This window comes from Vipera berus (genome assembly GCF_964194415.1).
Source record: "Vipera berus genome assembly, chromosome: 14".
Classification (NCBI taxonomy): Eukaryota; Metazoa; Chordata; class Lepidosauria; order Squamata; family Viperidae; genus Vipera; species Vipera berus.
The window spans coordinates 14,010,087-14,035,405 of record NC_138217.1 but is presented as its reverse complement, the minus strand read 5'-3'; the positions used below and the strand labels follow the sequence as shown (position 1 = coordinate 14,035,405).

Genomic DNA, 25,319 nt, shown 5'->3' with positions numbered 1-25,319 from the left:
ATGCGCAGTGCTCCCACTCCGTCCTCCTTTGCAGAGAAGCAACGCTGCTGCCCAGAGGAAGAGCGTGGCAGGGTGGCTTCCGCCACCAAGAGAAGAAAAAAGACCTCAGCCATACAGGTTGCTCTGAACAAGCTTTTTAATCAGACGATCAAGGCCAACATGTCTTGGAGCAGAACCTCCGTGCGCAGCTCCCCGGGCATCTGACAGCCACGTTCTCCCAGCCTCGGAAACGGTGAGAATGCCCGGAGTTCCTGCTGGCACTGCCAGGAGCGGCCTCCTCCAAGTGGGCAGAGGGCGGGGGCATCTCCCCCAAACAAGGGACAGGCTGCCTGAGGGCTGGAGGCCTGGCGGAGCATATGGGCTTCCTTCTGCCCAGCCGGGAGGAAAAGAAAAGAAAAGAAAAGAAGGGAAGGAAGAAGTGAGAGAGGGAGGGAGGGAGGGAGAGGGAAGGAAAGAAACAGAAAAGAAGAAAGGTAAAGGTAAAGGTAAAGGCCTGGCCCAGGACCGGCACCTGGGAGGCACAGAGGCAGCTGGCTGTTTCACTCCAGGCCCAATGGCGGCTGTCGCCGTCCCCTCTGGCGGAACCCTTTGGGAAGCCGGAGTAGTGTGAGAAGAGCACTTATGGGGGGGGGAATGCAAGTTTTTAAGCACAGCAGCGTCTCGGGGGGCAGGAATGCAGACCCCGAGGCTGGGCGCAGGGCTGACTGAGCAGCCTCGCCAGCCAGGCAGGGCCAGAGGCAGCCTTGGGGTAGCCACTGTGCTGCTAAGAGTGCCTCCAAAGGGGCAAAAGCCAGGAGGGGTGACCCTCGTCTGCCCCACCGCATAACCAAAGGGGTCTTCAGAGGTCTTTGGGCCCCGTCGCTCGCGGGAGCATTCACAGAACCACCCAATTTGGGATCTCTCCAGCTGACCAGGATGGAGCAGAAAAGGGCTTGCAAGGATCTCCCACCCCAGGCACATTCATTGGCTGACCGATATCCCCACACTTAGGATCAGGAGAGATCCGGACATCTGGAAGGACTGGAGTCGAATTCAGGACTCCCTTCCCCGAATATTTACAAGAACATCTACAGTGAAGACAAAGACAATCCCGAGGCTGATGGAGACCCACTTCCCTCTTTCCGAAGAGGGTGAAAAAGCCGCCTGGGGGGGGAGAGGAGACGGCCTTATTGCTTTCTTTCTCCTCGGGAAGGACTGCTCAATTTCCCCACCGCCGGCAAAACGTGTACCATAAAAACCTCCTCTGATTTTTGAATGGCAACAAGGCGCCTCCCCCCCCTCCAAACCGCAAGCCCACAAAAGCGGATCCTGGAAGAACCAGCGGCCCTTCTCCCTTTCCCACTTCGGCAGAGAGGAAGGCGGAAGGCACATCCCGGTTCGACCCTCCAGCAGGGAGGCGTCACGTTTGGGGGCAGCCCTGGCTGCAGGGTGGTGGGCCGGGCCCCCTCCCACAGGTCCTTGGGGCTGGAGCCAGGCGGGCCCCAGAGGAAGGCACTGAGCGCAGAGCGGTCGGTCAAGGCGGGAGAGGGCAGGGAAAGGGCAGCGGTCAGTTAAGGCAGCTCCTCCTCTGGCCAGTCATGGCTTCAACCTGGAAAAGAGGGGGGGGGGAAATCAGGGCATCTGGCCGGCCCTTCTGGCCTACAGGGCCGCGTGATGCCAGCTCCCCCTCCCCATCTGGTTTCATCTCTCACCTCCCTTCCTTCTCGGGGGTAGCCGCTGATGCCCGGCCCCCAGAGCCCCTGGCCAGAAACGGACCTTTGGGCGACTTGCAGAGGGGCGCAGGGGGGGCTTCCTCCCTCCCCCCTTCCGACTCTGCCTTTTCCTGAGCTGAGCCTGTGGAGGAAGCCCCAGATCCCACTCAGGAGAAAATTGGGAAGCAGCTGATGGCCAACAGGGCAGGCGGAGGGCCCCCCCCCCAATAGCCTCTAGTAGCCTGCAGGCTGGCCCTGGGAAGGGCTGGTATGGAGGGCTTCTCCTGGGGAGGGGTCTTCTCTAATGTACCTTGAGGGCGGAGGGGGCCAGGCCCGGGAAGAGCGGCAGTCTCGGCTGGGCACGGAGCTGCCTCTCTGCTGGAGGGGGCTCCTCCTCCTCCTCCTCCTCCCCTTTTGTCCTCCTGGGGGGGTTCTCTTCTTCACCATGAAGTGGGGAGCAGAATCATCACCAGACCAGAATGAAGCCCTCCCACACAGACACTGGAAGCCACCAAGAGGCTTCAGGGCTGAGAGGGGACCAGGCCTGTCTTGGGGGCCACACTGGCCAGGTGATCTGCACACCTTCCTAATAGCCCCCCCCATGGCAAGGCAACCATGATTGACTTGGACACTTGCCCAGTGACTTCCAGTAAGGTCCAAGTCCCGCAACTGGCACAAGCCCTGGAACTGACTCTGTGTGTGTGTGTGTGTGTGTGTGTGTGTGTGTGTGTGTGTTCATAGTGGCCGGCTGCGTCTAGGCCCCTCCTGGAGGATCTCAGACTGCCCCCAATTAGGCCAGACTCTCTCCTTAAGCCCCTTGAGATGCCTTCTGGGGCTGGGGTGGGGGATTCCTGGCTGCAGCCCCCTTCCCACAGGACCCACCTGTGGAGTCCGTGAACATCCGGGCGCTGACCGCTCCCTCCGTCGCAGAGAAGGGGGGCGGCTGGGCGTCTCCACCGGCACTCCTCCGGAGGGTGCGGGAGATGGGGGCCCGACGCTGCTGCCGCCTTTTGCCCAGCAGGACCCGGCTCTTCAGGGTCCCCGAGTCCAATCGGGGAGTGTGCTGGGAGAGAAGAGACTGCTTGCAATTGAAGCTCAGACCCCTCCCCAAAGCCAGAAGGACCTGCCCCGCAACCCACCTCCAGGAAGGAGAAGTCCGGGCTGGCCTTCTCTGTGGGGGGAGACGCCGAATCTGCCTCTGGGCTGGAATCATCCAGGCTGGGGCTCCTCTGCTCCCTGGACGAATCTTGTTGGTCAGCGGCAGTGGCCAGATCCCTCTGAGAGGAGCACAAGGAGGCTTGGCGGCCGGGGGACGGCTTCTGCGCGGAGGCCACGCTGCCCCCCCAGGAAGGAGAGTCCAGGGTGAAGCTAGGACAAGCAGCGGGTGGAATCAGGCCCGAGTGGCAGTTTGGAGCATGACCCATTGCGAGGACCCCTCCCTCACCTGGGCCAGGGAGCAGCTTGTTCTGGGGAGGGGAAGGATTCTAACAGTTCAGGTAAATGGGGAGGGGGATCTAGAAAGGTGATTGTGCGCCTGAGCCAAGTAGCAGCAACAAACACGTCACAAATGTTGCAGGAGAGGCTGGTGGCTGGAATCAGCCTCGTCTCTCCCCCAGACCCCACGAAGCCACCTGGCCTACTGCAGGACTGACCTCGTCCCCACTGCAGCATCTGTGTCCTGGCCAGGAGCTGAGTGAGCAGCAGAGGGCGCTGTGGGCTGCGTTTCCCAGGGAGAAAGCAGCTGGGGGGGGTGCCTTCATGCCACCTTCACACACACCCAGCTGCTAGGCAGGAAGCCAGAGCTGGCTCTTGAGGGCCTGCCTGGCGCCAGGGAGGGGCCGTCGTGGCTCCGGGCCCTTCTTGCTTGTCAACTGGCTTGCAGGAAACGGGGGAGCAAATGCGCCCTTGGCGGCCCCAGCTTTGGCCTGTCTAGCAACAGCACTGCTCCCCCCCCCCAGCCCCTCACCTGTCTCCACTCTGCCGCTGGTCGCCCCAGGTGCCACACCTGCTGTCGGCCTCCTGCACGAGCACGTCGGTGTCCCTGGCCTCTGCTGATGGCCGGCCGAAGCAGGCCTTCAGACGGTCCTGAGAAGGTGAGAAGGGAGAGCTGGCGTAACCCTCTCGGTGCCAGGTGGACTGGGCTGGGGGGCAGCAGCTCCTCCCTCTCCCTCGAGGCACCCCCTAATTTCCACACCTGGGGGCCACCAGGCCAAGTCTTGTAACAGCCCCAGGGAAGGAAGCAGTTTCTGGGACTTTCGCAGTGGGTTTCCAGGAGCCGAGGGAGACGACAGCTCTGCTCTCTCCAGCCACAGAGCCTTTTGCAAGGAGGGGAAGCTGGGCAAAACCCCTTCCTAACCACATTCCTAAGTGTTCGATTTAGCCGCTTTATGGAGATTGGAGAACTTCAAAACGGTGAGCTTAATTTGACACCTTGTGAATTGTACCTTCTTTGGATTTAAGAAGTTTTAAAGAGAGATTTATGAATTTTAAATAATATACAATTGGCAAAAACAAAAAAAGGATTTTGATTTAAGAAAGTTCCAAATGGACTGGGAGACTAGCCAGATCTGAAAAACTGGTTATTTTTGCTGTAAGATTTGAAAAACAAGCTTGTAACTGAATGGGAAATGACGGAAGTGGAATCAAAGCCATACTAGGAACGGAGGCTTGATGAAATTTGCAAATGGTCGCTAGAGGGAACTAAAAGACCAGATAGAAAAGAGCTAATGGCAAGCCAGCTGTAACTTTTTCTTATTTTAGAACAGGCATGTCAAACTGCCGGATGCATCATACTGAAACCGCGCCCACCCCATCGCTGGCAATGGGGGGGGGAACTGCGATACGTTGCGCAACGTCACCTGACATCGCGAGTTTGACATGCCTGTATTAGAGAGATTTTTTTAAAACCTGGACTGAAATATCAATAACTGATATTTCAGAAGGGATAGAGATCTCAATAAGCTTTCAGAAGATGATGAGAAAGACTTTTACCTGACCCAGGCACTACGGAGTTTGTTCGGAAGACAACAAATTTGGAATTACCAAAATGGCAATGCGAAAAACCAGTCCAGAAAAGGATCCGCGACAAGCATTTGCTCTTTCCCCGAATGCCCACGCTGCCCCTCCAGGAGACAAAAACTCACAGCCCCCCCCCCCCCCCGATCACGGCCAGGCCTTCTCCCAACGGCCATCTCAGGGGGCTGACCCACCGCCTTCTGGCAGCGCAGCACCCAACAAGGCAGCTTTGCAACACAACTACTCACCCAAATACACATTGCGTGTTCAGGCTGCAGCCAATCCCAGTGCCTGCTTGGCTGGGGGCAAGCTCTACGCTGCACGGACACACACACACACACACCCTGGACGCAGCAGGCCCCCCTCCTGAGGAGCCAGCCAAAGAAGGGGTGCGGTGATGTCCCCCCCCCCCCCGGCCACCAGAGAGACGGCCCTGCTCACCAGGTCAGAGCCAGGGATGACTGAGAGGAGAGGCCTTTAACAAGGAGCTGAACAAAACCTGCTCTCTGTTCCCAGAGGAAAAGGCAGATCTCCACCATTCAGTACACTAAAGCGTGGGTGGCAAGGAGTGTTAAAAGGGGCCCTCTCCTCTTGGTCTGCGTGAGCAGTGGCGTTTCTCTTTAGACCCGGAAGAGCTTCATCCAGAACAAAGCACGATTCCCGACTCTCCAGCTCAGCAAAGGCAATCCTGAAAGATGACTCCATCTGTCAAAACTACGTCATGGCATAACTCCTGGATACTTGGCCCTTGTCGTCCCATCCTTTCTGCCCGCTTCATGTTCGGCTGATGGCTGGCAAAAAGCAGGAGTGGTCAGTGCAGAACCCCACACACTGGTCCCCCTGAGTCAAGGGCCCCACTTCCAAAGCCTTCCCTTCCAATGCACACAACTGGGCAACTCTGCTTTGCACACACAGCTCCTGACTCTCAGCAAGGCTTGGCCCACACACACACACACACACACACACACACTGGGAGAAGGGAGCCCCTGCTTCAGAGCAAGTCAGGGCTGCAGCCACAGATAAGCAGCAGTTCCTAGAAGTGGCTGACCTCACCGATGACAGGCTCCCCCCTCCCCTGTGATCACAGCTCTTTCCTCTCTTTCTCTCTCTCTCTCTCTCTCTCTCTCTCTCTCTGTGTGTGTGTGTGTGTGTGTGTGTGTGTGACTCCTTCCTAGAAGCAGCAGGGGCAAGGAGCCAAGGCTTCAGTCACGGATGGCGGGGGGGGGGCTCAGGCACAAGCCCTGGGGGGGTCACAAAAGCCCCCAAAGGGACAGTCAGCCATGCAGCCAAGATGGAGGGGAGAGGGGTGAAGCGGGAGCTGGGAGGGGGCTTCAACTGCTCCCCTCCAGGAGGGCTTCCCAGAAGCTGAAGCTTCTTCAGTGTAGGTTTTCTATCTCCACCCCTCCCAGAAGACTGAAATGTTCAAGAGTATTTTTAACCAGAGCCAGAACAATTCAGCCAGACATCTGCAGCGTCTCCTGTGCAAGTGGGGCTGGGGGGGGGGGAGGAAAGGGGGAGCCACTCAAGGGTGCAGCCTTCTTCTACCCCAACCCACTCAAGATCCAGGACTTCCCCTTGGGAGAGGGACCCTCACTCTGGAGGGAAAACCCCCAACCACCCCTGAACTCTCTTTAAACCAGGAGGGCACGACTCCCAAGCCTGGACAATGCCAGCCTTTCAGCTGGTCAGGAGGGAATCAGAACAGCTGTAACTCTGGGCACCGGAAATGAAACCCAACCTCTGGACAGAGAAGGCAGCCCCCGCTGTGTGTTTCTAGTTCTCTCCCACCCCCAGCCGCCAGGTGAGCAGCCTGTGGCTGCAAGAGGGAGCCCGGTTCGCCTTCTCCACACACGTAGAACGTTCCCCCCCCCCCGCGCACTGAAGGCTCCTCTTGCTGGCTGTCTCGGCACCTACCGGGGGGGGGGCATGGGTGCTGGGGCTGCTCGGATGCTCCAGCCATGCCTTTTAGAGCAGCCTGCCAGGGCCTGCCGTGCTCAGGGGTCAACAGAAGGCTGCCAGAACCAGCAGGGGACTTTCCCTCTGCCACTCAGGCCTGCTTGGCACAAGCGCATCCTGGGAATAAACATGCCCGCCTCCCAAAGCGTCAGCATCTCATAATGGCAAGGCAAGGTGGCCTGACTCAAGGCGCAGCTCTCTGGAGAGGAATCTGCTGAAAGGCTGCCGAAGGGGCCCGGGCTAAGGAGGGAAAAGGAGGGGGCCGTGGCTCCGCCCCCAGCCTCTCGAGTCCCGGGGCCAGAGGAGACCAAGGGGGGATGCCAGGCTAGGGAGGGGCTTGGCCCTCCAGGCCCAAGGGGCTTCTGTGCCCTCCTCATCTGCCCTGCTCCCGCTGCCCTCCAAGGAGCAGGGGACTGTCAATCCCAGACCTGCCAGCCAGCCCCACCTTCAGCTTCCCCCCATACCCAGCGCCATGCCTTTGGTCTCATACCAGCCGGATCACGAGAGGTTAGCAACCTTCTCTTCTGGGGGGGGCATTCTGGAGCCCTGCTGGGCACCCCTTCCAGGGCCCTGCTTAGGCTCCGGACAAACGGAGGCCCTGGCTGCCCCATCCCAGGGTCCCTGTGCTGGGCTGGACAACACAGCACCCCCCCTCCTTTGGGGAAGGAAGCTGAGCGGCTGGGTGGGGCGGGGGTCCTCCTGGCCTCTCTCAGCTGATGCCAAAGGATTCTGTGGCTGCCCCCCTCCCCAGCTTCTTCAGACAAAGGGGCTCTCTCTTCCCTTTCTCGATAAGAAAGCCAGGCAGAGGCCAGGCGCTGGGCGGGTCTCCCTCCGCTTTCACCCCCCCATCCCTCGCCCCCCCGCCCCGCCCTTACGAGCTCCGGCGTCGGCGAGGGCTGCTCCGGGGCGCCGGCGGGCCTCTTCCTGAGCGAGGAGAGCCGGCGCTGGCTGCGCACCGAGAACCGGCGGAAGGACGCCCGGCCCCGCGAGGCCAGCTGCCTGAAGGAGGCCGTGCGCTTGAAGGGGGCCCGGCCCGGCCCCTCGCTCGCCCCCCGCTCGGGGGCCACGGCCGCCGCCACCAGGCTCAGCGCCCCGTGCAGCGAGCGGCGCAGGGAGCCCACCCAGCGGTTCACCTGGCTCTGCGCCCCCGCCGGCCGCTCCCCCATGGCCGCCGCCGCCGCCGCCTCCTGCGGGACGGAGCGGCCGCCCGGAGCCCGCGATCGAGCGCAGGTAGCGCCGGCCCCGCTGCCGGGCGCGGAGGGAGGGGCGAGGGCGGGCGGCGACCGCTGGGCTGCGCGGGGGAGGCCCAGGGCGCCCCTCCGGCGGGCAGGCTCTGCAGAGGGCTGGAGGAGCCGCCGCCGCCGCCGCGCACCCCGCGCAGGGCGGGCCCGTCCCGGCCGGGACCCGCATCCCGAAAGAGCCGCGGGCGCAGCTCCCCCGGCCCCCCCGGGCCAAGCTCCGAGCCCCGCCGGCCGCCCAGCCAGGAGCGCGCGGGGAGGCGGCTGGACCCCCTGCGCCCCCCGCCCTCCGGGAGGGGCAGGACGCGGATCGGACGGCGCGGGAGCGCGGGCGAGGTCGCCATGGCAACCACGGGAGGAACCGCGGCATCCGCTCCGCGACTCGGGCGCATCTCTCGGCCTGATGCCGCCGCCGCCGCCGCCGCCACGTCCCGCGGCCCGGCCGCCCGCATTAACCCGCTCGTCCCCTCCCGCGGCGCCCCTGCCCGCTGCCCCCGCCCAGGCTGGTCAATTCAGGTGGCTTCTGGATGCCTCTAAGCGGACCCCCGGCGGCCAAGCCGAAGGGAGGCTCTCCCACGGGGGGGGGGTCGAGTCCCTGCTGCTGCAGCTGCCAGGCCCCCCTACAGTCAGACCAGCAGGAAGGGGGGGGGGAGGGAAAGGCTGCTCGGAAGGGAAAACACCTGGGGGGGGGCTGGGGGACCGTGCTTCCTTGCCCCCCTTTCCTCTCCCAAGAGGCCTTCCTCAACTCTGGTGGCCCAGGCATCCCCCGCCCCCCAACAGAGGACTTCATTTGAGCCGGCTGGCCTCGACTGAGCCCTTAAAAATAGCTGGGGGGGGAGGAGAGCAGGTGTTTGGAAGCCCCCACTCTCCCTGCCTCAACAGGACCATACAATGCCCCCCCATTTCCTGTTTATACCCCTGGCCTAAGGACAGGCTAAAGCGATGATTAAAAATAACTTCCAGCTTCATTGATCTGAAATCTGATGGTGGAAAGTTCTTGCAAGGGATCTTCCTTACCCCTATTTAACCGCCAGCCAGGATCAGCCTTTGTGCAGAACTGCATCAGAGGCCAACCTCTGTGAAGGACACTGAGTTTTTAACTACAGCACCCCATAATCCTTTACCCTGACTGAGCTGGTTGGGGCAAATGGGAGTTGAAACTCTCTGGCCAACCTGAAGCCCAAGGGGCCTCTTCTGCCCTTCGCCCCAGGAGGCATCGAGGCAGCTGGACTGAGACGAGAAAGCTGCCCCCTTCCCCAATTTGCAAAGTCGCCAAAGCAGCCCTGGTAACTGGCAGCCCAGCAGCTCCGGAAAGCCCACAGTCAACGTGCTGGAGGGTTGGCAAAGCGCCTTGAAAATCAGCTGTCCCTGGGCACTTTGGGGGCAAGGCTGCTGCCGCCCTCCCGTGGCACGGCCCACAGGTGCCCCTGGAGGCAAGTTCTCCTCCGGAGGGCCCGGAAAAGCCTGAGCGGAGGGGGTGAGGAGGAGGGAAGGGGAACAACGCACTCAGCTTCACCCAGCCCAGCAGGGGGCACTGTGTGACCCGCTCTCTCCCTAGATGGGGGAGAAAAGTTTCTACAGCACTGCAGCCCCCTTGCTCATCACTGTTCAGAGTCTGGGTTCTCTTGCCAAGACCCCCTCACTGCCAGGAAACTGAGTGCCCCCCCCAAGGATCAGGAAGCAAGAGAAAGGCTCTTTCTTACTCACCCAGAGGCTGCATAGGGATTTCCAGCAACTTGGGCAGTAATAAAACTCCATGTCCCGGGTCAGGCAGCCCCCCATCCTGTTCCTCTCAGCCAAGCCCAGTCGTGGGAGCCCGAGGAATTCGGAGCTCAGCTCCCCAGGACAGAGGCGGCCACGGAGGGAGAGCAGCCCTGGGGGAGAGGGAGGACCAGGCAGCCTTTCGCCTGCTGCAAGGCCAAAGGGGGGGCCATCTCCTGAAATGTCTCCAAGCTCCCCGGGCACCCAAAGGGTTGCTAAGCAGAGGGAGGCTACAGCACAAGGTCACCACCCTTGTTTGTGGTAAATGACCTCATTTCCCCCTTCAGCTGCGAGAAAAGAGGAGAAAGGAGCTTAATGTTTCTGTTAAAGCCGCTTTTAAAAAATTAAATGGGAGGATAAAACCTTCCCACGACAAGCAATCGTTCAGCACCCTCCCCTCATCTGAAATGCAGAACCGAGAACGTGCAAATTATTTATCAGCCTCTCTCAGATGGTCACCAGACGCTTGTTATCAGCGGTGGGGGGGGAACCCTGAATCTGCAGGACACGGGCCCACCAGGAAGATCTGCGTTATGCCTCCAAAGTGGCTCGCCCATCTTGCCCCTCCATCAAAGACCCTCTGGCTGAATTCCAGCTCCGGAGCAGAAGCCAATCATCGCAAGAAGGGAAGGTAGCGGGACAAGAAGTTCGGCAGACACCCCCACACCCCCAGGTCACCCCTGCCAGGAAAGCACCTGGGAGGCCTTCGTCTACCGCACCCTGAACCCCAGTGGAGCCCACCAATGCCCGAGAGCCTGGCATTTGGCTTCCCGCATCAGTTAAGGAAGGAGACAGATTCGCCTGGAGGGAAGGGTCCCGCCACCGTTGGGGAGCCCTGAAGCCACAGTCATTTGCAGGCCTTCTCCGGCCCCCTCCACGGAACCAGAGGAGCCGCTGCAAGGGGAATTCAGGGGGAGCCTCGAAGCCCACGGCATCTCTCGACCCAGCAGAGCTGAAGAGCTGAGCTCGGGGATCCACCCTCAATACGGCTGCAGGCCCGATAAACTTCATCTCTGCATGGCGAGGCTGCCGTTGGGATTCCGCCCAAAGGGCTCCTGGTCCCCGAGCAGGAGCTGGATCCTCATCCCTAGGCAACGGGCGCCCAAGTGCCCCCCAGCTCCCAGATGGGAGACCACCTGCCAGCCGCTGCCCTGCGGGACCAGGAGGCAGCCTTGGAGGAAGGCCCGGCTCATCCCTCCCGGACCGTCCTAGCTTACAGCAGGCAGGCAGGGGGGCTCAGCTCAGCGCAGGTCTACACAGCTGCAGGAGCCCCCCATATCCCCACTGCCAGAGGCTCACTTGGCTGGGATTGGGGCCCCCATCTGGAGTTACTCGCTGGAAGTCAGAGCTGCACCAGGAGCCGGCCATCCAAACGCCTCTCTGGAGCCCAGCCCTGCCCCTGGAAGCCTTCCAGAAGGACTTGAGGGTCAGGTAAATAAGTGACTTTTATTGCAGATACGCAAAGCTCTAATCGGGCAGAAGAGGAAGCGCTGCAGTTTCCCAGAATCTTCCTTTCCCATCACCTCATCCGGGGGGGGGGGGGTGTTAACTGCCCTGGTCCCACCCCACCCTGGCTTCTCTGGCAAGGGACTCTCGGCCCTGGACGTGCAGGAAGGGCCCCGGGACCTTCTTTAGAGCGCAGCCTTGTCAGCTCTCAGCCTCCCCCGCTGACGCAGCAAGACACCCAAAGGCCAGGCCTGACCTCCAGCCACGGCTGGGAAGGGCAGCTCCTGTCCACGTCCCCCTCAGGGCCACCTTCCCTTCTCCCGAGGAGAAGCCAAGCAAAAGTCCCAGGCCGACAGAAGGAAACGCCGAGGACAACGAAGGACGACACAAGCTCAGTTCCTCTATGAGGAAATACGGATTCTTCCACAACCCACAACCAACCGGGTTCAAGCCAAATGCTAAGCTACAATGACGGGTCTCGCCTCGCTGCTAAGCCACAGACAAGCAGAGCTGCCAGGCGGGAGCTGTGACAACTACAACAAAAAAATCAAGGCAAGACACAATCCCTTCCCCGTGACCAGGCCTGGGAGGAGTGTGAGGACATCCCACCCCCCCCCAACAGGCTGGGGGTTCCTGCTGGCCAGCTGGACTCGCCCTTAGAAGCAATTCGGATGTAGGGAGGAGCCACGTCCGCCATTTTCCTCCAGCTGCTGTGCTGAGTCCTGCTGAGCCAAGGCGGAGACCAACCGTGGCCTGTTCCTTGGAAGGACCAAGCGCTGCCCCACGGCACCCCAGGGTGACCTTCGCAAACGGGCTGCTGGGCGCACAGCCGGCCCTACAGAAAAGGCTTGGCAGAGGCTGCAGCACTTACCCCTGACCAGTGGTCGGTCCTCCTCTCTTTATAGAAACTCTGACTCCGTCGCTGTGTAAGGAGGTACAGAGCACGCTTGGTGGTTGTGGCATCGTCACGGTCCACGGTGAGGCCTTCTTTCCCAAGGTCCTGTCAGGAGGAGACCCATCAGACGGACAAGCCCCCTCCCCCCCCAAATCAGGCGCTTGCTCAGGTCTTGACAGCCCTCCCTTGTCCTCATCCCTGGATGTCTCCAGGTGGGCTAATTTCAACTCCAAGGGAGCCAGACCCCCACCCCAGCCCACCCTCTCTGCCTCATTCTTCCCACTCGGAAACCCCTCACGTACCCTCGGCGACGGGCCTCCCTTGCTCAGCCAGACCCCGGGCCTTTCAGGAGGGAACCTCTGGCAGACATGGGGCTGATCCAGCCTTGGTCCCGAAGGGAAGCCGGGCCTGGCTTGGCTCTGGTGGGCTTCTTCGGAGGATGAACGCTTCAGGTCCGGCGTGGCGCCTGTGCCCGGGGACGCGGTGGAAGGGCTCCGTTCCGTTCCAGTATGTGCTGCAGGAGAGCCCTCCTCCCAGAGCCCGGCCTGGGGCTCAGCTCTCCACCCAGTCCTGCCACCCCGGTCACTGCTGGCGGGGGCCAGAACTGCCCACTGCTTTGGACTGGCTTCCTTCCACAAGGCTCCCGGGTCCAGACAGGCAGGGTGGGGGCCGGGAGCGGCACCTTTGGCACTCTGGGGCCCCGTCTTTGTGCTTGGCCCGGGTGGCTCTGCAGAGCAGGGCTTCGGCTTCTCCGGGTCTGGCTTGCCCCACTGAGGGGGGCTGCGCTTCCCCTCTCTGGCCCTCGACTCCTGAAGGTGGATCTCCAGCGGATCGCTCTCACGCACATGGCTGCCCTCGCCACGGCTGGCCCCGGTGCCCAGCCCTCTGCTGCCCAGGGAGTGCTCCACCCTGGCCTTGTCTCTCTGGTCGGAGCTGCAGGGAAGGTTCCCCGAGAAACTGCGCCTGGGGGGCCATTTCTCCCAAGGAAAGAAGCTGCTCTCTCTCTGGGCCTCCCGCTCACAAAGCTTCTGGGACTCTCCCCCATACTCTGCCATCAGCTCATCAATGTCAACCACTCTCGATCTGTAGTGATCGGGGGCTTTCTCCTCCCCTCTGCCGGATCTCTTCTGCTGGCTATCCTGCTGGAGGGGTGCCAAGTAAGGAGACCTTGTCCCAGGACTGAAGGGCGGGTCAGCTTTGGCCAGACGCCCTTCAGCCGCCGCCTCCAGCCCTCTCTGCAGCAGCTCCTGGCCCTGATCTCTGGCCTCGGTCAGTGGCTCCCGAGAAGCCCCAGTCCCCGAATGGTCCAAGGCCTCTCTTCCTCCCCTGTGCCTGCTAAGAGGCCCGCCTGCAGAGCTCCCTCCCTCCGAAAAGCACGCCCTGTGCTGGCAATTGGAGGGATCAGCTCTCCTGGAAGCGCTGGCAGGAGGAGCAGCTCTCCCGGGCTGGTTATTGATCTCCTCCTCCGAGATTTGGCAGGTGACTGCAAAATACGTGGCTTTGGGCTCTGAAGGAGAGAGCGGCTTCTTTGGGCTGCTGGGAGAGGTGACCTCCGCCTGCCTGGGGTCTAGTCCACGGGGGGCCTGGGGGCTCCTCTGTGCAGCTGCACCATCCATCAGATGCAGGGCGTCGCTTCTGCTGGCCAACTGGGCAGGGCCTTGAGGGGGCTCCGTCGGGCCCTCAAGCCCGGCAGCGCTGTGGGGCAGAGTCTTCCTCCGCCACCGGTCTGAACCTTTTTGGGTAGAAACGTTACGGAAGCTGCTCGTCCACCTCGCTTCGATGCCGGACCCTCGCAACGCCTTTCCTTCCGCTGTGCCTCCTTGGGCTCCGTGTCCGGCCAAGCGCAGCTTCGGTCCTTCGGGGCCCTGAGGTGGCTTCAGGTCCCGGCCGAACAGGAGCCCTGGGCAGCTGCCACTCTGCAGGGGACTCTCACCTTCGCAGCCATCAGCCCCGGGCACCCTGGCTCCAGCCCTCTGCGGGACATGATCTCTCAAACCGGCTGGAGCAAGCCACCTCTCCTTTTTGGTGTCCAGCCACGGTGCAAAGTGGCTGTCCTTCTTCATCCTGGAGGATGCTGCCTTCTCAGAGGCCGGCTGCTGTCCGGCCCGGTTTCTGTCCGGCCCGGATCCTTCCCCGGGAAAAGCAACCTGGCTCCCAAAGGCAGGGAGGTCCGAGGGGCCGGTTCCCAGGGCAGGAGCCCCGCTCCAGTCTTTGCTCCTGCCATATCCACTGGCTCTCTGGTTCTCCTTCAAAGGCTTCTGGCGGCACAGAGTGATGGCCTTCCCTCCGGAGACGGCAGCCACCGCCTCGCTCTGGGCCCTCTCCCCCACGGTCTGCAGGACCTCGTACCTGGGCTGGATCCTCTGAGCCAGCAGGGAATCCTCCGTGCCCCTGGAAGCCCTTTGCTCATCCTTCTCCCTCGGAGCCTCTTCAGCCCACGTTGGAGAGCCTTTGTCCTTGGCTAAAGGCCTGGGATCTTTGGGTCCTCTGCCCCCCTCTGAAGCATCGGCCCCCCAGGCGGAGGCTTTGCTCGACTGGCCCTCTGCCAGCACCCTCTCTGCCCCCGATTCCTGACCACGGGAGGGTGACTCTCCAAAGGGCGCCATCAGTGACAGCAAGGCCGGTTCAGGGCCCAGATGGCTGGTCATCACACTGTGTCTCTGCACGTGGTGCTCAAACATGGTGGCTCTGACTGTTTTAGGGCAGGCATCTTCCGTGGAAGAACTGGAGAAGGTTCTTGCTTTGGGGCTGAGGACCAAGCCAGGGTCTCTGCCTGGCAAAGAGGCATTTAGCCTGCCTTTGGCATGGGTGCCCTCTATCTTGGGGGCACCCTCTATGGACGGTGCTTTTGCCAGCAGCGGAGGCTTCCGGGAACTGCCAGCCGTGCCGGCCTCTCCAACATCTTTTCCACCCGCCGGCAGCGTCTCGTCCTGAAACAAGCAGAAATATGCATGCATTAAGAAGTCAGAGCTGAAAGCGTTCAGGAACACGGTGTTAAAACACCTCCGGCTTTTTCTTTAAATAGTTCCTAGCAGTATATTAAGGGACGCGGTGGCTCAGTGGGTTAGGACGCTGAACTTGTCGATCGGAAGGTCGGCAGTTTGGCGGGTCGAATCCCGAGTGCCGCGTAGCAGAGTGAGCGCCTGTTACTCGTCCCAGCTTCTGCCAACCTAGCAGTTTGAAAGCACGTAAAAATGCAAGTAGACAAATAGGGACCACTACGGTGGGAAGGTAACAGCGTTCCGTGCGCCTTTGGCGTCTAGTCGTGCCGGCCACATGACCACGGAGACGTCCTCGGACAAGCGCTGGCTCTTCGGCTTTGAAACGGAGATGAGCACCGGCCCCTAGAGTCGGAAACGACTAGCACGCATGTGCGGGGGAACCTTTACCTTTACCTTTACCTTAGCAGTATATTAATTTTTTTTAAATGCAGAAAAGAATACAAAGGACATTATACTCCACCGTCCACCCAGTAACGTGGATGGGCATTTGCCCCTTAAACAATGTCTTTAAATTTCAGGCACTGGTTTGCCAATAGAGCAGTCCCTCTCGTCAGAACAAGCTTTGTTAAGAGACTGCACCAGGCTTCGCAGCAAACGTAGCTGAGAGCTTTGCAAAAATGTATAAATCATGGCAAATGTTTACTAAACTGGCTACACAAGCAAAACTACCACAACCTGCTATACACACCTAGACTTTCACTTGTACGGGATACAGCCAGTTAACCAGCATAACCCTTTGACAGATCAAGGAATCAGGTTGAAGAACCTTCCAGAAAGGGCTGGAAGACAAAGGTCGTGTGGCCATCAGGCTGCTTAGGAAGTCTGAAAAAAGGTGTGACGCTTCCTTTAATCTTGGGGTGCTTCAATTCCCATAATCCACATGCTGGCTGAGGGATTATGGGAGCTGAACGCTAAGCTTGGGAAGACTGGCCTAACAACAAGAATGTGATCTAATTTACTGGTTAAAGGGACAAACCCAGAGTTTATTAGGATCCTGGAGAGCCATGATTTTTCTGGGCTCTCCCCAAAGGCATCAGCTCTTAAGGATTCCGCCCATTTCCTGCAGAGCCACACAAGCCCCGTCTAGGTTTCTCTCTGGGGGAGGAAATGGACTTTGGGTTTTCCCCCTTACCTCTGGAGCATCCTGCCTTTCCCCAGCAGGCTTCCTGTTGTTCCGTTCAGGCTGCCTCTTGGGCTTCAGCTCACTTGCTGTCGCGGGGCCAGAAAACCTGTTTGCAAAGATTCCACACCATTAAAGAGGGGAAACACAGGAGAAACACAGGCCTTTGTGCCATTCCCGCCAACCTTTGCAGCTGAAATGCAGTCAGCTATAACTTTCAAACGCGTACAAAACCTTAGCGCTGGGCTCCCCCAAAGGCCACTGGCAAAGAATTCCTCCCCCTGACCTAGAATCGGCCTGCCCGCACGTCAACAAGGCATCCTTGGGTTCAATCCCACATTCCAAGCTTGTCCAAGACCCCCTTGAGCCCCCTTTTTTCATCGTTCAGATCCAGACAGAGCTGACGAAATTATCCATAAGCTTCACCCTTACTGGACCCCCATTTTATTGCTTCTGGGTTTTATTCTTTTTCGGGGCCATTATTAGCTTCCAAGCCCAGAGGATGCTTTCCTGCAATGCTGCATCTTACACTTACATCTTTGTCAAATCTGCGGAAAGAGGCCGTGAGCGGAACGAGGCACGCAGGCTTCCTGCCTTGAAACCCGCATTCTCTGCCGTCAGCACTTTAATCCTCTGCTGGATGTTCAGTGTCTGGACCTCCTGTCCGGGGCTGCCGGGAAGGGAGTCGCTGGGAGCCCAAGGCTTTGCTGGTGGGTCCAGGAGCGGGACAGTCTTTTTCCCGCAGCCCCTGTGTTTGCCGTCCAAGGCCTCGGTGTTCCTTAAGCCGGCCTCCTGGGGAGTGACCTCTCCCCATTCCCCCAAAGGCTGGCCTGTGCTGGCGTTGTGCTGCCCCATGCTGGGCCTCCCCTGGCTTCTGAGTTCCCAGGGCACCTTCTCCTCCTTTGTGGAGTTTTGCCCCGAGTCTTCCGGGACAGCCTGGCCTGGGGGAGCCACTCCAGCTGCAGGCAAACTGCTTTGGGGAAACTCAGCCAGCTGGCTGGCACTTTTTGCTCCTGGGGCAGCCCCACTTAAGCCAGCTGCGGGGCTCCTCGCTCCTGTGGCCTCCAGGGCCCGGTCGCCAGCTGCCAGAAAGCTTCTCTCTCTGCTTTCAGGCAGACTAGGCGTCTTCTGCCAAGAGAGCTCCTGGGATGCAAATCTGCCTGTGAGATCGGTGGGGAGCGGTCTCGGTTTTGGGGTCTCTGGGCCGGAAGCAGCCGCGGGAGGAGTCGGTTGCGTTTGTTCCTGCCAGGATACCCGAAAGCCAGCCGAGGCCGCTGGTCTCCCTCCTGCCTGGCAATGCGTCTCAGCGGCCAGAGTCGGACGCTGCTGTGGCTCAACACCGCTAGCTGAACCCTTGGGCCCCTCCGCAATGGCCTCCTTCCAGTGAGGGACCCAGGAGACCGGCTTGGGGTCCGTGGAGAGGAAGGGCTGCCTTCGGGGCCACTTCTCTGAGTGGGAGCGAAGCAGCTGCCCGTCCTGGGCCTTGGACCCTCCCTCTTCGGGCCTCCCCTTCGCAGGGCTTCTGCTTTCAAAGAGGATGACGGCGTTTGCCTGAGGACTCAGGCAGAAGGGCAGGTGGGCGACCGGCTCCCTGGGGGTTTGGCTTTCCATTGGTTTTTGATCCAGCAGCGGTGGGACATTTCCAGTTGATCCCCTGGGAGCGTCTTCAAAGATCTGGGAAAAGGTGGCGGACTTTGGGGTAGCGCTGCTGGGCTTGAGTGCTGGGACGGGTGGTTTCACCGTAGCAAACGTGTCAGAAGACGCCTCGCGGGAGAACGGCCTGGGGGTCCAAGGTGGCCTGGACGCAGTGGAGGGCATGGTGGCGGGACCCACGGGGTTCCCCGGCTTGTTCCTGCCCTCCAGGATGAGCGGGGCCAGAGAACTGGGGCTGGTGTCAGGCAGCGAGCTGATAAAGTTGTGCGGGAAGGCGGCCTCGTTCCTTGCCTTGCTTATGCCGGCCAGGGAGGTCAGGGCAGAGCCCAATTCGACTTGTGTGGCCATTGCTCTCCTTAAGCGCCTCATGGAATTGGGACGGCGAGGGTCCTGCCAGAAGAAGCACCCTGCGAAAAATGGAAACATCAGGCATTAACATGATGCCGAGCGGCTGTTCGGGTTCCCACAGAAACGTTCCAAACTGCAGCTGTTTTCAGGCCCAGAAAAAAGATTTCCAGCAGGCCCCCTGATCTCTGCTCTCCCCAAAAGGCACCTGCAGGGGGTCCTCGCCCCATTCTGCTCATTTCCTCTGGACTCCCAAGACACACAGAGCTCATGCATCGTCACAACACTCCCGCAGATGCATTTTACGCAATTAGCCTCCCAACACCAACCTGGTTCCCTTCCCAATAGGCCCTTTCACACAACCTGAGCGTCCTGACCCGTTTCACAAGGATTCCACTTGGAAAGGCAGCTGACTCCAGGGAGGATCATTCTGAAGCAGACCTCCTCAAGGGATCCACAAAAACAGCTGGAGAGAAAAAGAGCCTCAAGGATCCAGGGAAGGCAGGAGGTCCTGTGAATGAAAAAGAGAAGACATTCGGGGACTGACTCCTCCCTTGCCCCCTCCAAGTGGAGAGTTGTGGGGCCTCCTGCCTGCTGCACGCCCCCCTCCAGGGAAGAGACTGACAGAGCTGCTTCTGGCTCTGGCAAGCAGAGGTCGCCTCCTTGGGAACCGGACTGACCATCCAGGAATTTAATGGGCTTTGGTTAAAAAACAAAAGAAAACCTCTACATCCAATTAAAAACAACTAATCAACATTTGCATTTCATTCCAAAGGAAACAGATGATTACTGGGATGCAAATAGCTCAAGGTGGGGGAGGATTTGAGGGTAGCAGGTACCTTTTTCCAGGAGGGATCTGCAAGGTCTTTGGGGGGGGGGGAGGATACACTCCAATATTTTTTCCAAGCAACTTCCTAGGCAATTCCCGGATGTGGCTCTGCTTTAGCATTTCTGCCAGCATTTCTTTTGCACAACAACCCCCCTTGAAACATCCCTAAATCCAAACCAACTCAGCGCAATTCCCAAATGCTTCCTCTGCTCGGAAGGGGGCTGGGCGCACCTGCATGACCCACCTGGGCTTCCAGGCACCTTTCCGGAAGCTCCTGGGTGCACCCACCTTGCAGAGGTCCCTGCAACCCCCCCCCCCCTCTGGCTGGGTCAACCGAGGAGGGAACCGGCTCTTCGCCTCCCAGGGTCAGAAAGGCCGGGCCGAGAGACCGTCTGTTGGCTTAGACAGGAAACAAGCCATCTTTCGATCGTTAACCAAAAGGCAGCCGTGGTTTGTGGAGTGTATTATAAGCAGACACGTCTCTATAATCAGGCAGGCTTGTGGCCTGGACCCTGAAATTACGGCAGAGCAATTAAGACGGCTCTACAGTAAACGGCAGACCTTAATCATCCCCCAGGCCGGCTGAAATCCCGCAGCAGGGGAAAACAAAGGCCATCCACTCAGATGCAGAAAAGCAGACCTTCCCACAACCTATCATAAAATATTGGGGGGGGGACTGTCATGGATCAAGCCGGACACCCTCCTCTCCAGGGGCTGCAGAGAGAGAACTGGGACCTGTCTTTTTCCCTCAGCAGAGAAGACCCCGTCTGTACCCAGAGCAGAAAAATGGGGGCAGGAGGCTGTCCAGGTTGAATGGATGTGGCGACGGTGGTTTGTCCGGATCTCTGCCATCAAATCCTGCAGCCGCCTCCAATTTCACCAACTCCGCCCTGCTCACACGATCAGAGGGGGAACTGGGGTTATAGTTAAGAGAGCCAACCTTGCAGGCAAGGCTCTTGGACAGCAGCGAACAAGCCCATGGTCCACAGCAAGGCTGACTCATCCCCTGGACACTTGCGGGCGGTCCTCCGAGGCCTTTGGGCGGCCAGATGCACGGGCTGCTGACCCACGGTGTCACGGGGCGCCCCTCCAGCCAAGGCTCCTTCCTCACTCCCTGGGCATGAGGGAGCCAGCGCCCTGTCTGATCTCTGAATGCCCGGATCCCAGTTCCACCTGCTTCCCAGGATCTCTTCAAGCTGAGTTTAAAGCTGGTGCCTCACCGTCCTCTGGCAGCAACCCGGAGTGGCTCTTTCCTGCTGCCCACCACGGTCCTCCTCGTGCAGACCCTGGCCCAAAGCTAACTGGAGACCAAACCCTGGCCGCTCTCTGGAAGGACACAATGGCCTCGGCCGAAGGCGCTGAGCAGAGGGCCTTACGTCAGGAAACAAAGGTCTTTGTGAGGCTCCCGAACGTGGGAGCGGCCGTCCCGGGATGGCGAGTCATGGCTCTTTGCCCCACCAATCCAGAGTGGAATGATATCCACCCCACAGGAGCTCCTCTCCTAACCTTCTGAGCCCAAGAGCCCCCTCCCCCAAAGGAGCCCAGCCCTGCTGAAGGCTCAGCCACCAAGCCCCAGCACTTCCTTCCTTGCCCGACTCTCAGACGCACCTCGAATGCTCAAGCCGCAGCAGCCATTCCGAGGCCCAAAGGGAAGCTCTTGAGGCACACACACCAACAGAGCAGGAAGAGAGTTGCCAAGAGGTGAATGCATTTTGTCCTCCCTGAGGAAGATCCCTTGGGCAAATCAGCCCCTTTGTGCTGATTCCATGCAGCCAAAGAGCAGCCACTGGAGAAGACAGGCCCGCCTCTGGGTCAAGCCGGAGGGCTTCTTTCGGGGCCGAAGCCCTCCTGCAAAAGCTGCCCTCGAGGCAGAGGCATCCCCGGCAGAGCCCCTGCTCCCCCCCCCCCGCCCACGATGTCAGCGATCCTCCGAGGCATAACTGACCCTCTTTGTCCTTACCAACAAGCCATTAAACGCAAGGGGTCACATTTGGAGACACATGCAGGTACCCCGAGAAGACAAGACCAGGCACGTGACGCTTTGCAACGGAACCCCCTCTCGAATTTCTGCCCTCAAAAGCAATGCAGCGATGGCCCCAGTGCAGGAGAACGAAGCTGGCAGCCAGCGGAGGCCAGGAACAGGACCCTCGGTTTCAGAGAAGGGGCGCTGGGTCTTTCCAGCAGGCTGCCCCAGAGACTCTCGGCACCAGCCGTTTCCCAGGCTGCTTCTTCCAAGGGGGAGCCGCGGGCAGGGAGGGGAAGGCAAGCTGGCACAGGACTGGCGGCACCTCCGGGCAGCCGAACAAAGAGCTCTTGCACACAGCCCACATTTCCTGGCACCCGGCACATGGGAGAACCGGGTGAGCTACGGGCGGCTGTGACCAAGTGGGAGAGCCCCACGTGCTGTGAGGCCCCACTCCCACAGCCCAGAAACCTCCCCAAGAAAGCCAGGCTTCTCTCCAGGGGGGTCCCCACGGGTGAAATGAGTGGCTCGCCTGTTGTCCTTCACCAACTGGGTGCCCACCAAGGAGGGCTACAACTCAGGAAAGCTGTTCAAATCAAATAGGTCAACCTCCTGTCTTACTCAAAGGCCTGACTTCTTGTACTAGGGGGCGGTCACACCCACTCCCTGGTGCTCCCTTATCCCCCCCTCCCCCCAGCCAGGTGTCATTGGTGCTAAGGGAGCAACTGGTTAGTTGTACAATCCTCTCACTGCCCTCAAAATCCACCACGTACGATCACAAGTTCTGATTTATTTCACCCAAACTATGAGCACTTAATTATTTCCAGGAACACCAGGCTGATCTTTGCCTGCAGCTGCCTGGCCCACGGGCAGTCCTCAAAGGGATCTGTGCACTGAAAGCAGCCCTTCTGCACAAGCAGCCCTCGTCGGTCCCCAGGGACACACCTGAAGGAACCTTGGCCCGCTGCCAACCTAAGGGCAGATCGCTCCCTCGGAACGGCACCTCAGCCTTACCTGCAAGCAGCCATCCACCTTTTGAGCCAGGCACCCCAGCACTGGGCAAGGACCTGACTCTACTGAGCCAAGGCAGACCCTGGGCCTTGGCTGCATTCTCCTTATTGGCAACTGCACCCACAGGACCTGCTGCAACGGAGACAGCAAGCGCCGCCACCCCTGCAGAGGACTGGCAGCAGCCTGCCCAGACCTGCTCCACTGCACCTCGCCTGGCATGCCGTGCCGACCTTTGGCCCGAGATTCTGCCTAGAGCTGGTTCTCCTCAGAGCCTTCTGAAGCTGGCACCGGCCCCATTCTAGGGCAGTGGAGCCCAACCCCCACAGCAGCCCCCCCACCCTCCAAGATGGACTATGGAACCAGGCAGGATGTGGGCCGCTTGCTCAGCCACAGAGCCCATGCAGCTTTCTGGGTCACACCTTCTGTTACGCTTCTCTCCTGATTTCAGTCCTCAAAGCCGAGAAACCTGACCTCTCTCAGGAACCTATTTCCTTAAAAGCAGAACTCCTTTGCCCCACCTATTAGCTTAGAATTTATATTAATAAGGTAATAAATCAGTGTTGAGAATGCTTGCCCCCCCCAGGTCCCAAGGCATGCTTTCATCAGTTTCGATTAACTTAGGTGGAACGTACACTCCCCCCCCACCCCTCCTGTCATTCTGGGGTTGGCATTTCTGTGAAGAGACAGTTCGGAAAGAAGCAGGAGACCTCGCGTTGAAGCCCCAAAGCTTAGGTGGAAAGAGCAGTCAGGTTCACCCAGCTATAATCTCTAAGCCTCACCCTAAGCTGCCCTTTGCAACTCTTCTTTCGATATTCTATTACCATGAACATCAGGAATAAGACAGGAATGGCAATTTCCCATTTAAGTACTGTAACGTTTGTCTTTACTGATTCGTGTCAAGTAAGGCAAGTGCAAACTGGCCAGCCACACAGCTTAGGAACTCTCCCCTTCAAGCACAGCAGGAGAAGCCGCTTAGGTCAACACACAGTGCTTTCTTCTCCCGTCTCTTCCCCTCTTTCTCTCCGCCTTCAAGATTCTTTGGGAGAAGGGAGCGCCCTTCTAGCAAATCTTAAGCTCCAGCATGACCATTTCATTTTTGTTTTGCCAAACGTGGTGCTGCCCATGTGCTCCAGGATCCACAAGGTGTATCTGGCTGGCTATTTACTAAGCCCAAATCAACACCATATTCGTCTTAGAACAGCCTCAAACACCACCTAAAAAGATGCACAGAGCTCACCGCTGAGGAGAGACGGCCTCTGCCTGGATGACTAAACTCACTCACTGGTTAAACTGGTCTGACTGGCCTCCGCATTCCTTCAGAGCTCCGTCCACACGGCTTAATGGGTGAATTAACTCCTGCTCTGATGAGTAAGTTACCACTCATGCAGCAGCGTCCAGGCGCATGGTGCCGGGCAGGAAAACCGAGGCTGAAATTTAAAGTAATTAGGTGGAAGGACGTGGCTGGAAGACTTGCATGGATGGGCAACAAAAGCCATCTGAAGAAGGCCTGCGGAGCTTTGCTCTTCCTGCATCCCAGGAAGTGGGATCACATGTCAAGTCTTCCATCACAGCAAGACAACCAGCCTTGGAGAAGCGAAAAACAATTGCTTTAATCGATATATCCCGGGATAACAGTATGCACAAGTATTTAAGTTGTTAAAGCATTCTTTCAAAGACAGGCTTTGCCAGAAAAACCCAACAGAAACAAGTACGTATACAGATTTTTTTTCCGATTACCTGCTCTATTTCCTGTCATAACTGAGAAGAATGCCAGGATTTCTCTTCCTGAAATACACTACAGAAATATACTCTCAAGAATTTACAGGAAATAAAAACCTCCCCAGCAAACCAAGGACAACTCAAATTACCCTTTTTTCTACATTAGCCTCACCACATGGGGGTTTGGAGCCTGTTTTCAACAATCTGCTGTTCAGTGCGATTTCAGTAATGTTGTTCTTTTTCCATCTAATAAACCTCCTATTAGTAAAGTGTCCCACAACTTGGGGTCTTCCTTGCAGACCACCTGGCTCTGACTGGCCTGGGATGCCAATGGAGAGCCTGGAAGCAGTGCGTCTCCTCCACTGGGGCCCCAATTCTTTGGAATGGGTTCCCCTGAAGAATCCTGAAGAACCTGACAACTTTAGCTTGGTTCCTCTGGCCAGCTTCCAAAGAAAGGCATTTTCATCATAGCCTTTGTAAACATGCATTGTTTAAAGCTACTTAAGAAGCTCTATTCATAACTATTATTATGTGGGCACACCTCTCAGTTTGCACATATCACATGAGAAGAACTCCTGGGCATACATTTCCGACCTCAGCACAGCTCCTTGGAGCAGAAAAACTCTGGATCAAGTTATTATTATTTTTTTCTTGCCATGACACCTTCTAATAATTGCCACTGAGAAAAAAAAGATTTATGACCCATCCAGCAGTCATACGCTACAATCCCCAAAGGGCATTTCCACTTTTAACTATCATATTCCACAGACAATTTTGAGCAGATCTGAAACATTTAAAAGGCCCCGGGGCAGAAGCAACCCTCTACCGCCAATTTTCATACCCCACGACATAGCAGTGGGAAAATATGTCTGAAAGAATCAGGCTTGGTTATCTTGACTCCTGCCATCTGCCAGGGACTTTAGCTGATCCCACTTTGGAGGGTGAAAATGCAAGCAAATATTCAGGGAGGGCCCCTCCGTCCAGAGTAAATTACTCCGGGACAGTGGATGGGGGGCCCCCTCCGTTTCGCCCGTTGGTTGACGGTGAAAACGGAAGGCGGCAAGCCAGCCCGGAGGAGAGGAGCCCCCGGGGAGCCCAAGTGAAATAGGTTCTCCGCTTGGGCGGGGGGGGCTGGACTAGAAGACCTCCGAGGTCCCTTCCAGCTCTATTCTGCTCCATGTCACCTGCCAATGCCAAGACCGCCACCTTCGGCCCAGGGCGAGGCCCCCTCTCGCGGCCCGGCACGGGGCAGCCCAGCCCCTCCGCCTCCGGATGGCCTCAGGAAGCCCAGCGGGATCCAGACAGACCCCCGGTCCTCCCGTGACACAGCCCGGACTCCTCTTCTCCCGCCGGAAGGATCCGCCGGGCTGCGCCCCACCCCGGAGCCCCCTCCCCCGGGCCAGGAGGGGGTCCCTTCTCCCCGACTGCGGGGACAACAAGGCCCATGCTCCCCGGCCAGCACCTGCCAGGCCCGGGAGGGGGCAGGGGGCGGAGACCCCGCGGGGCCGCGGTTCCTCCCGGGGGCGGGGCTGGGGGGTCACGGGTGGGGAGGGGTCCCGCAGGCACGCGCCGCGCCGCCCCACCGGGCCGCAGTCCTCACCTGAGTCGGGCAGCGGCCTCCCGCGCCTCCCATCGCGCCCTCCTTTCCGCGGTCCGGCCCAGAGCGCCACGAGGG

The 25,319-nt window shown here is 59.1% G+C and overlaps 1 protein-coding gene across 7 annotated transcripts; it reads right to left on the bottom strand.

Annotated features, from left to right (window-relative positions):
• Positions 1-118: 118 nt before the first annotated feature.
• On the bottom strand, positions 119-25,319 carry KIAA1671. 7 transcript variants are annotated; one of them, XM_081339286.1, is made up of 11 exons: positions 25,245-25,319; positions 18,486-18,633; positions 16,660-18,184; positions 16,137-16,233; positions 12,305-14,932; positions 11,979-12,107; positions 3,658-3,776; positions 2,831-3,059; positions 2,574-2,754; positions 2,002-2,129; positions 119-1,833 (listed from the first exon to the last, which is right to left on the bottom strand). In XM_081339286.1, exons 3-11 carry the CDS (start codon positions 18,144-18,146, stop codon positions 1,681-1,683), a joined length of 5,151 nt encoding a protein of 1,716 aa, XP_081195412.1. In that variant the 5' UTR covers positions 18,147-18,184; positions 18,486-18,633; positions 25,245-25,319; the 3' UTR covers positions 119-1,680. The 7 variants fall into 7 exon arrangements, with proteins under 7 accessions (XP_081195412.1, XP_081195409.1, XP_081195410.1 ...); XM_081339283.1 differs by having other exon boundaries at positions 16,660-18,633; positions 25,245-25,286; XM_081339284.1 differs by lacking the exon at positions 25,245-25,319 and adding an exon at positions 20,125-20,794 and having other exon boundaries at positions 16,660-18,633.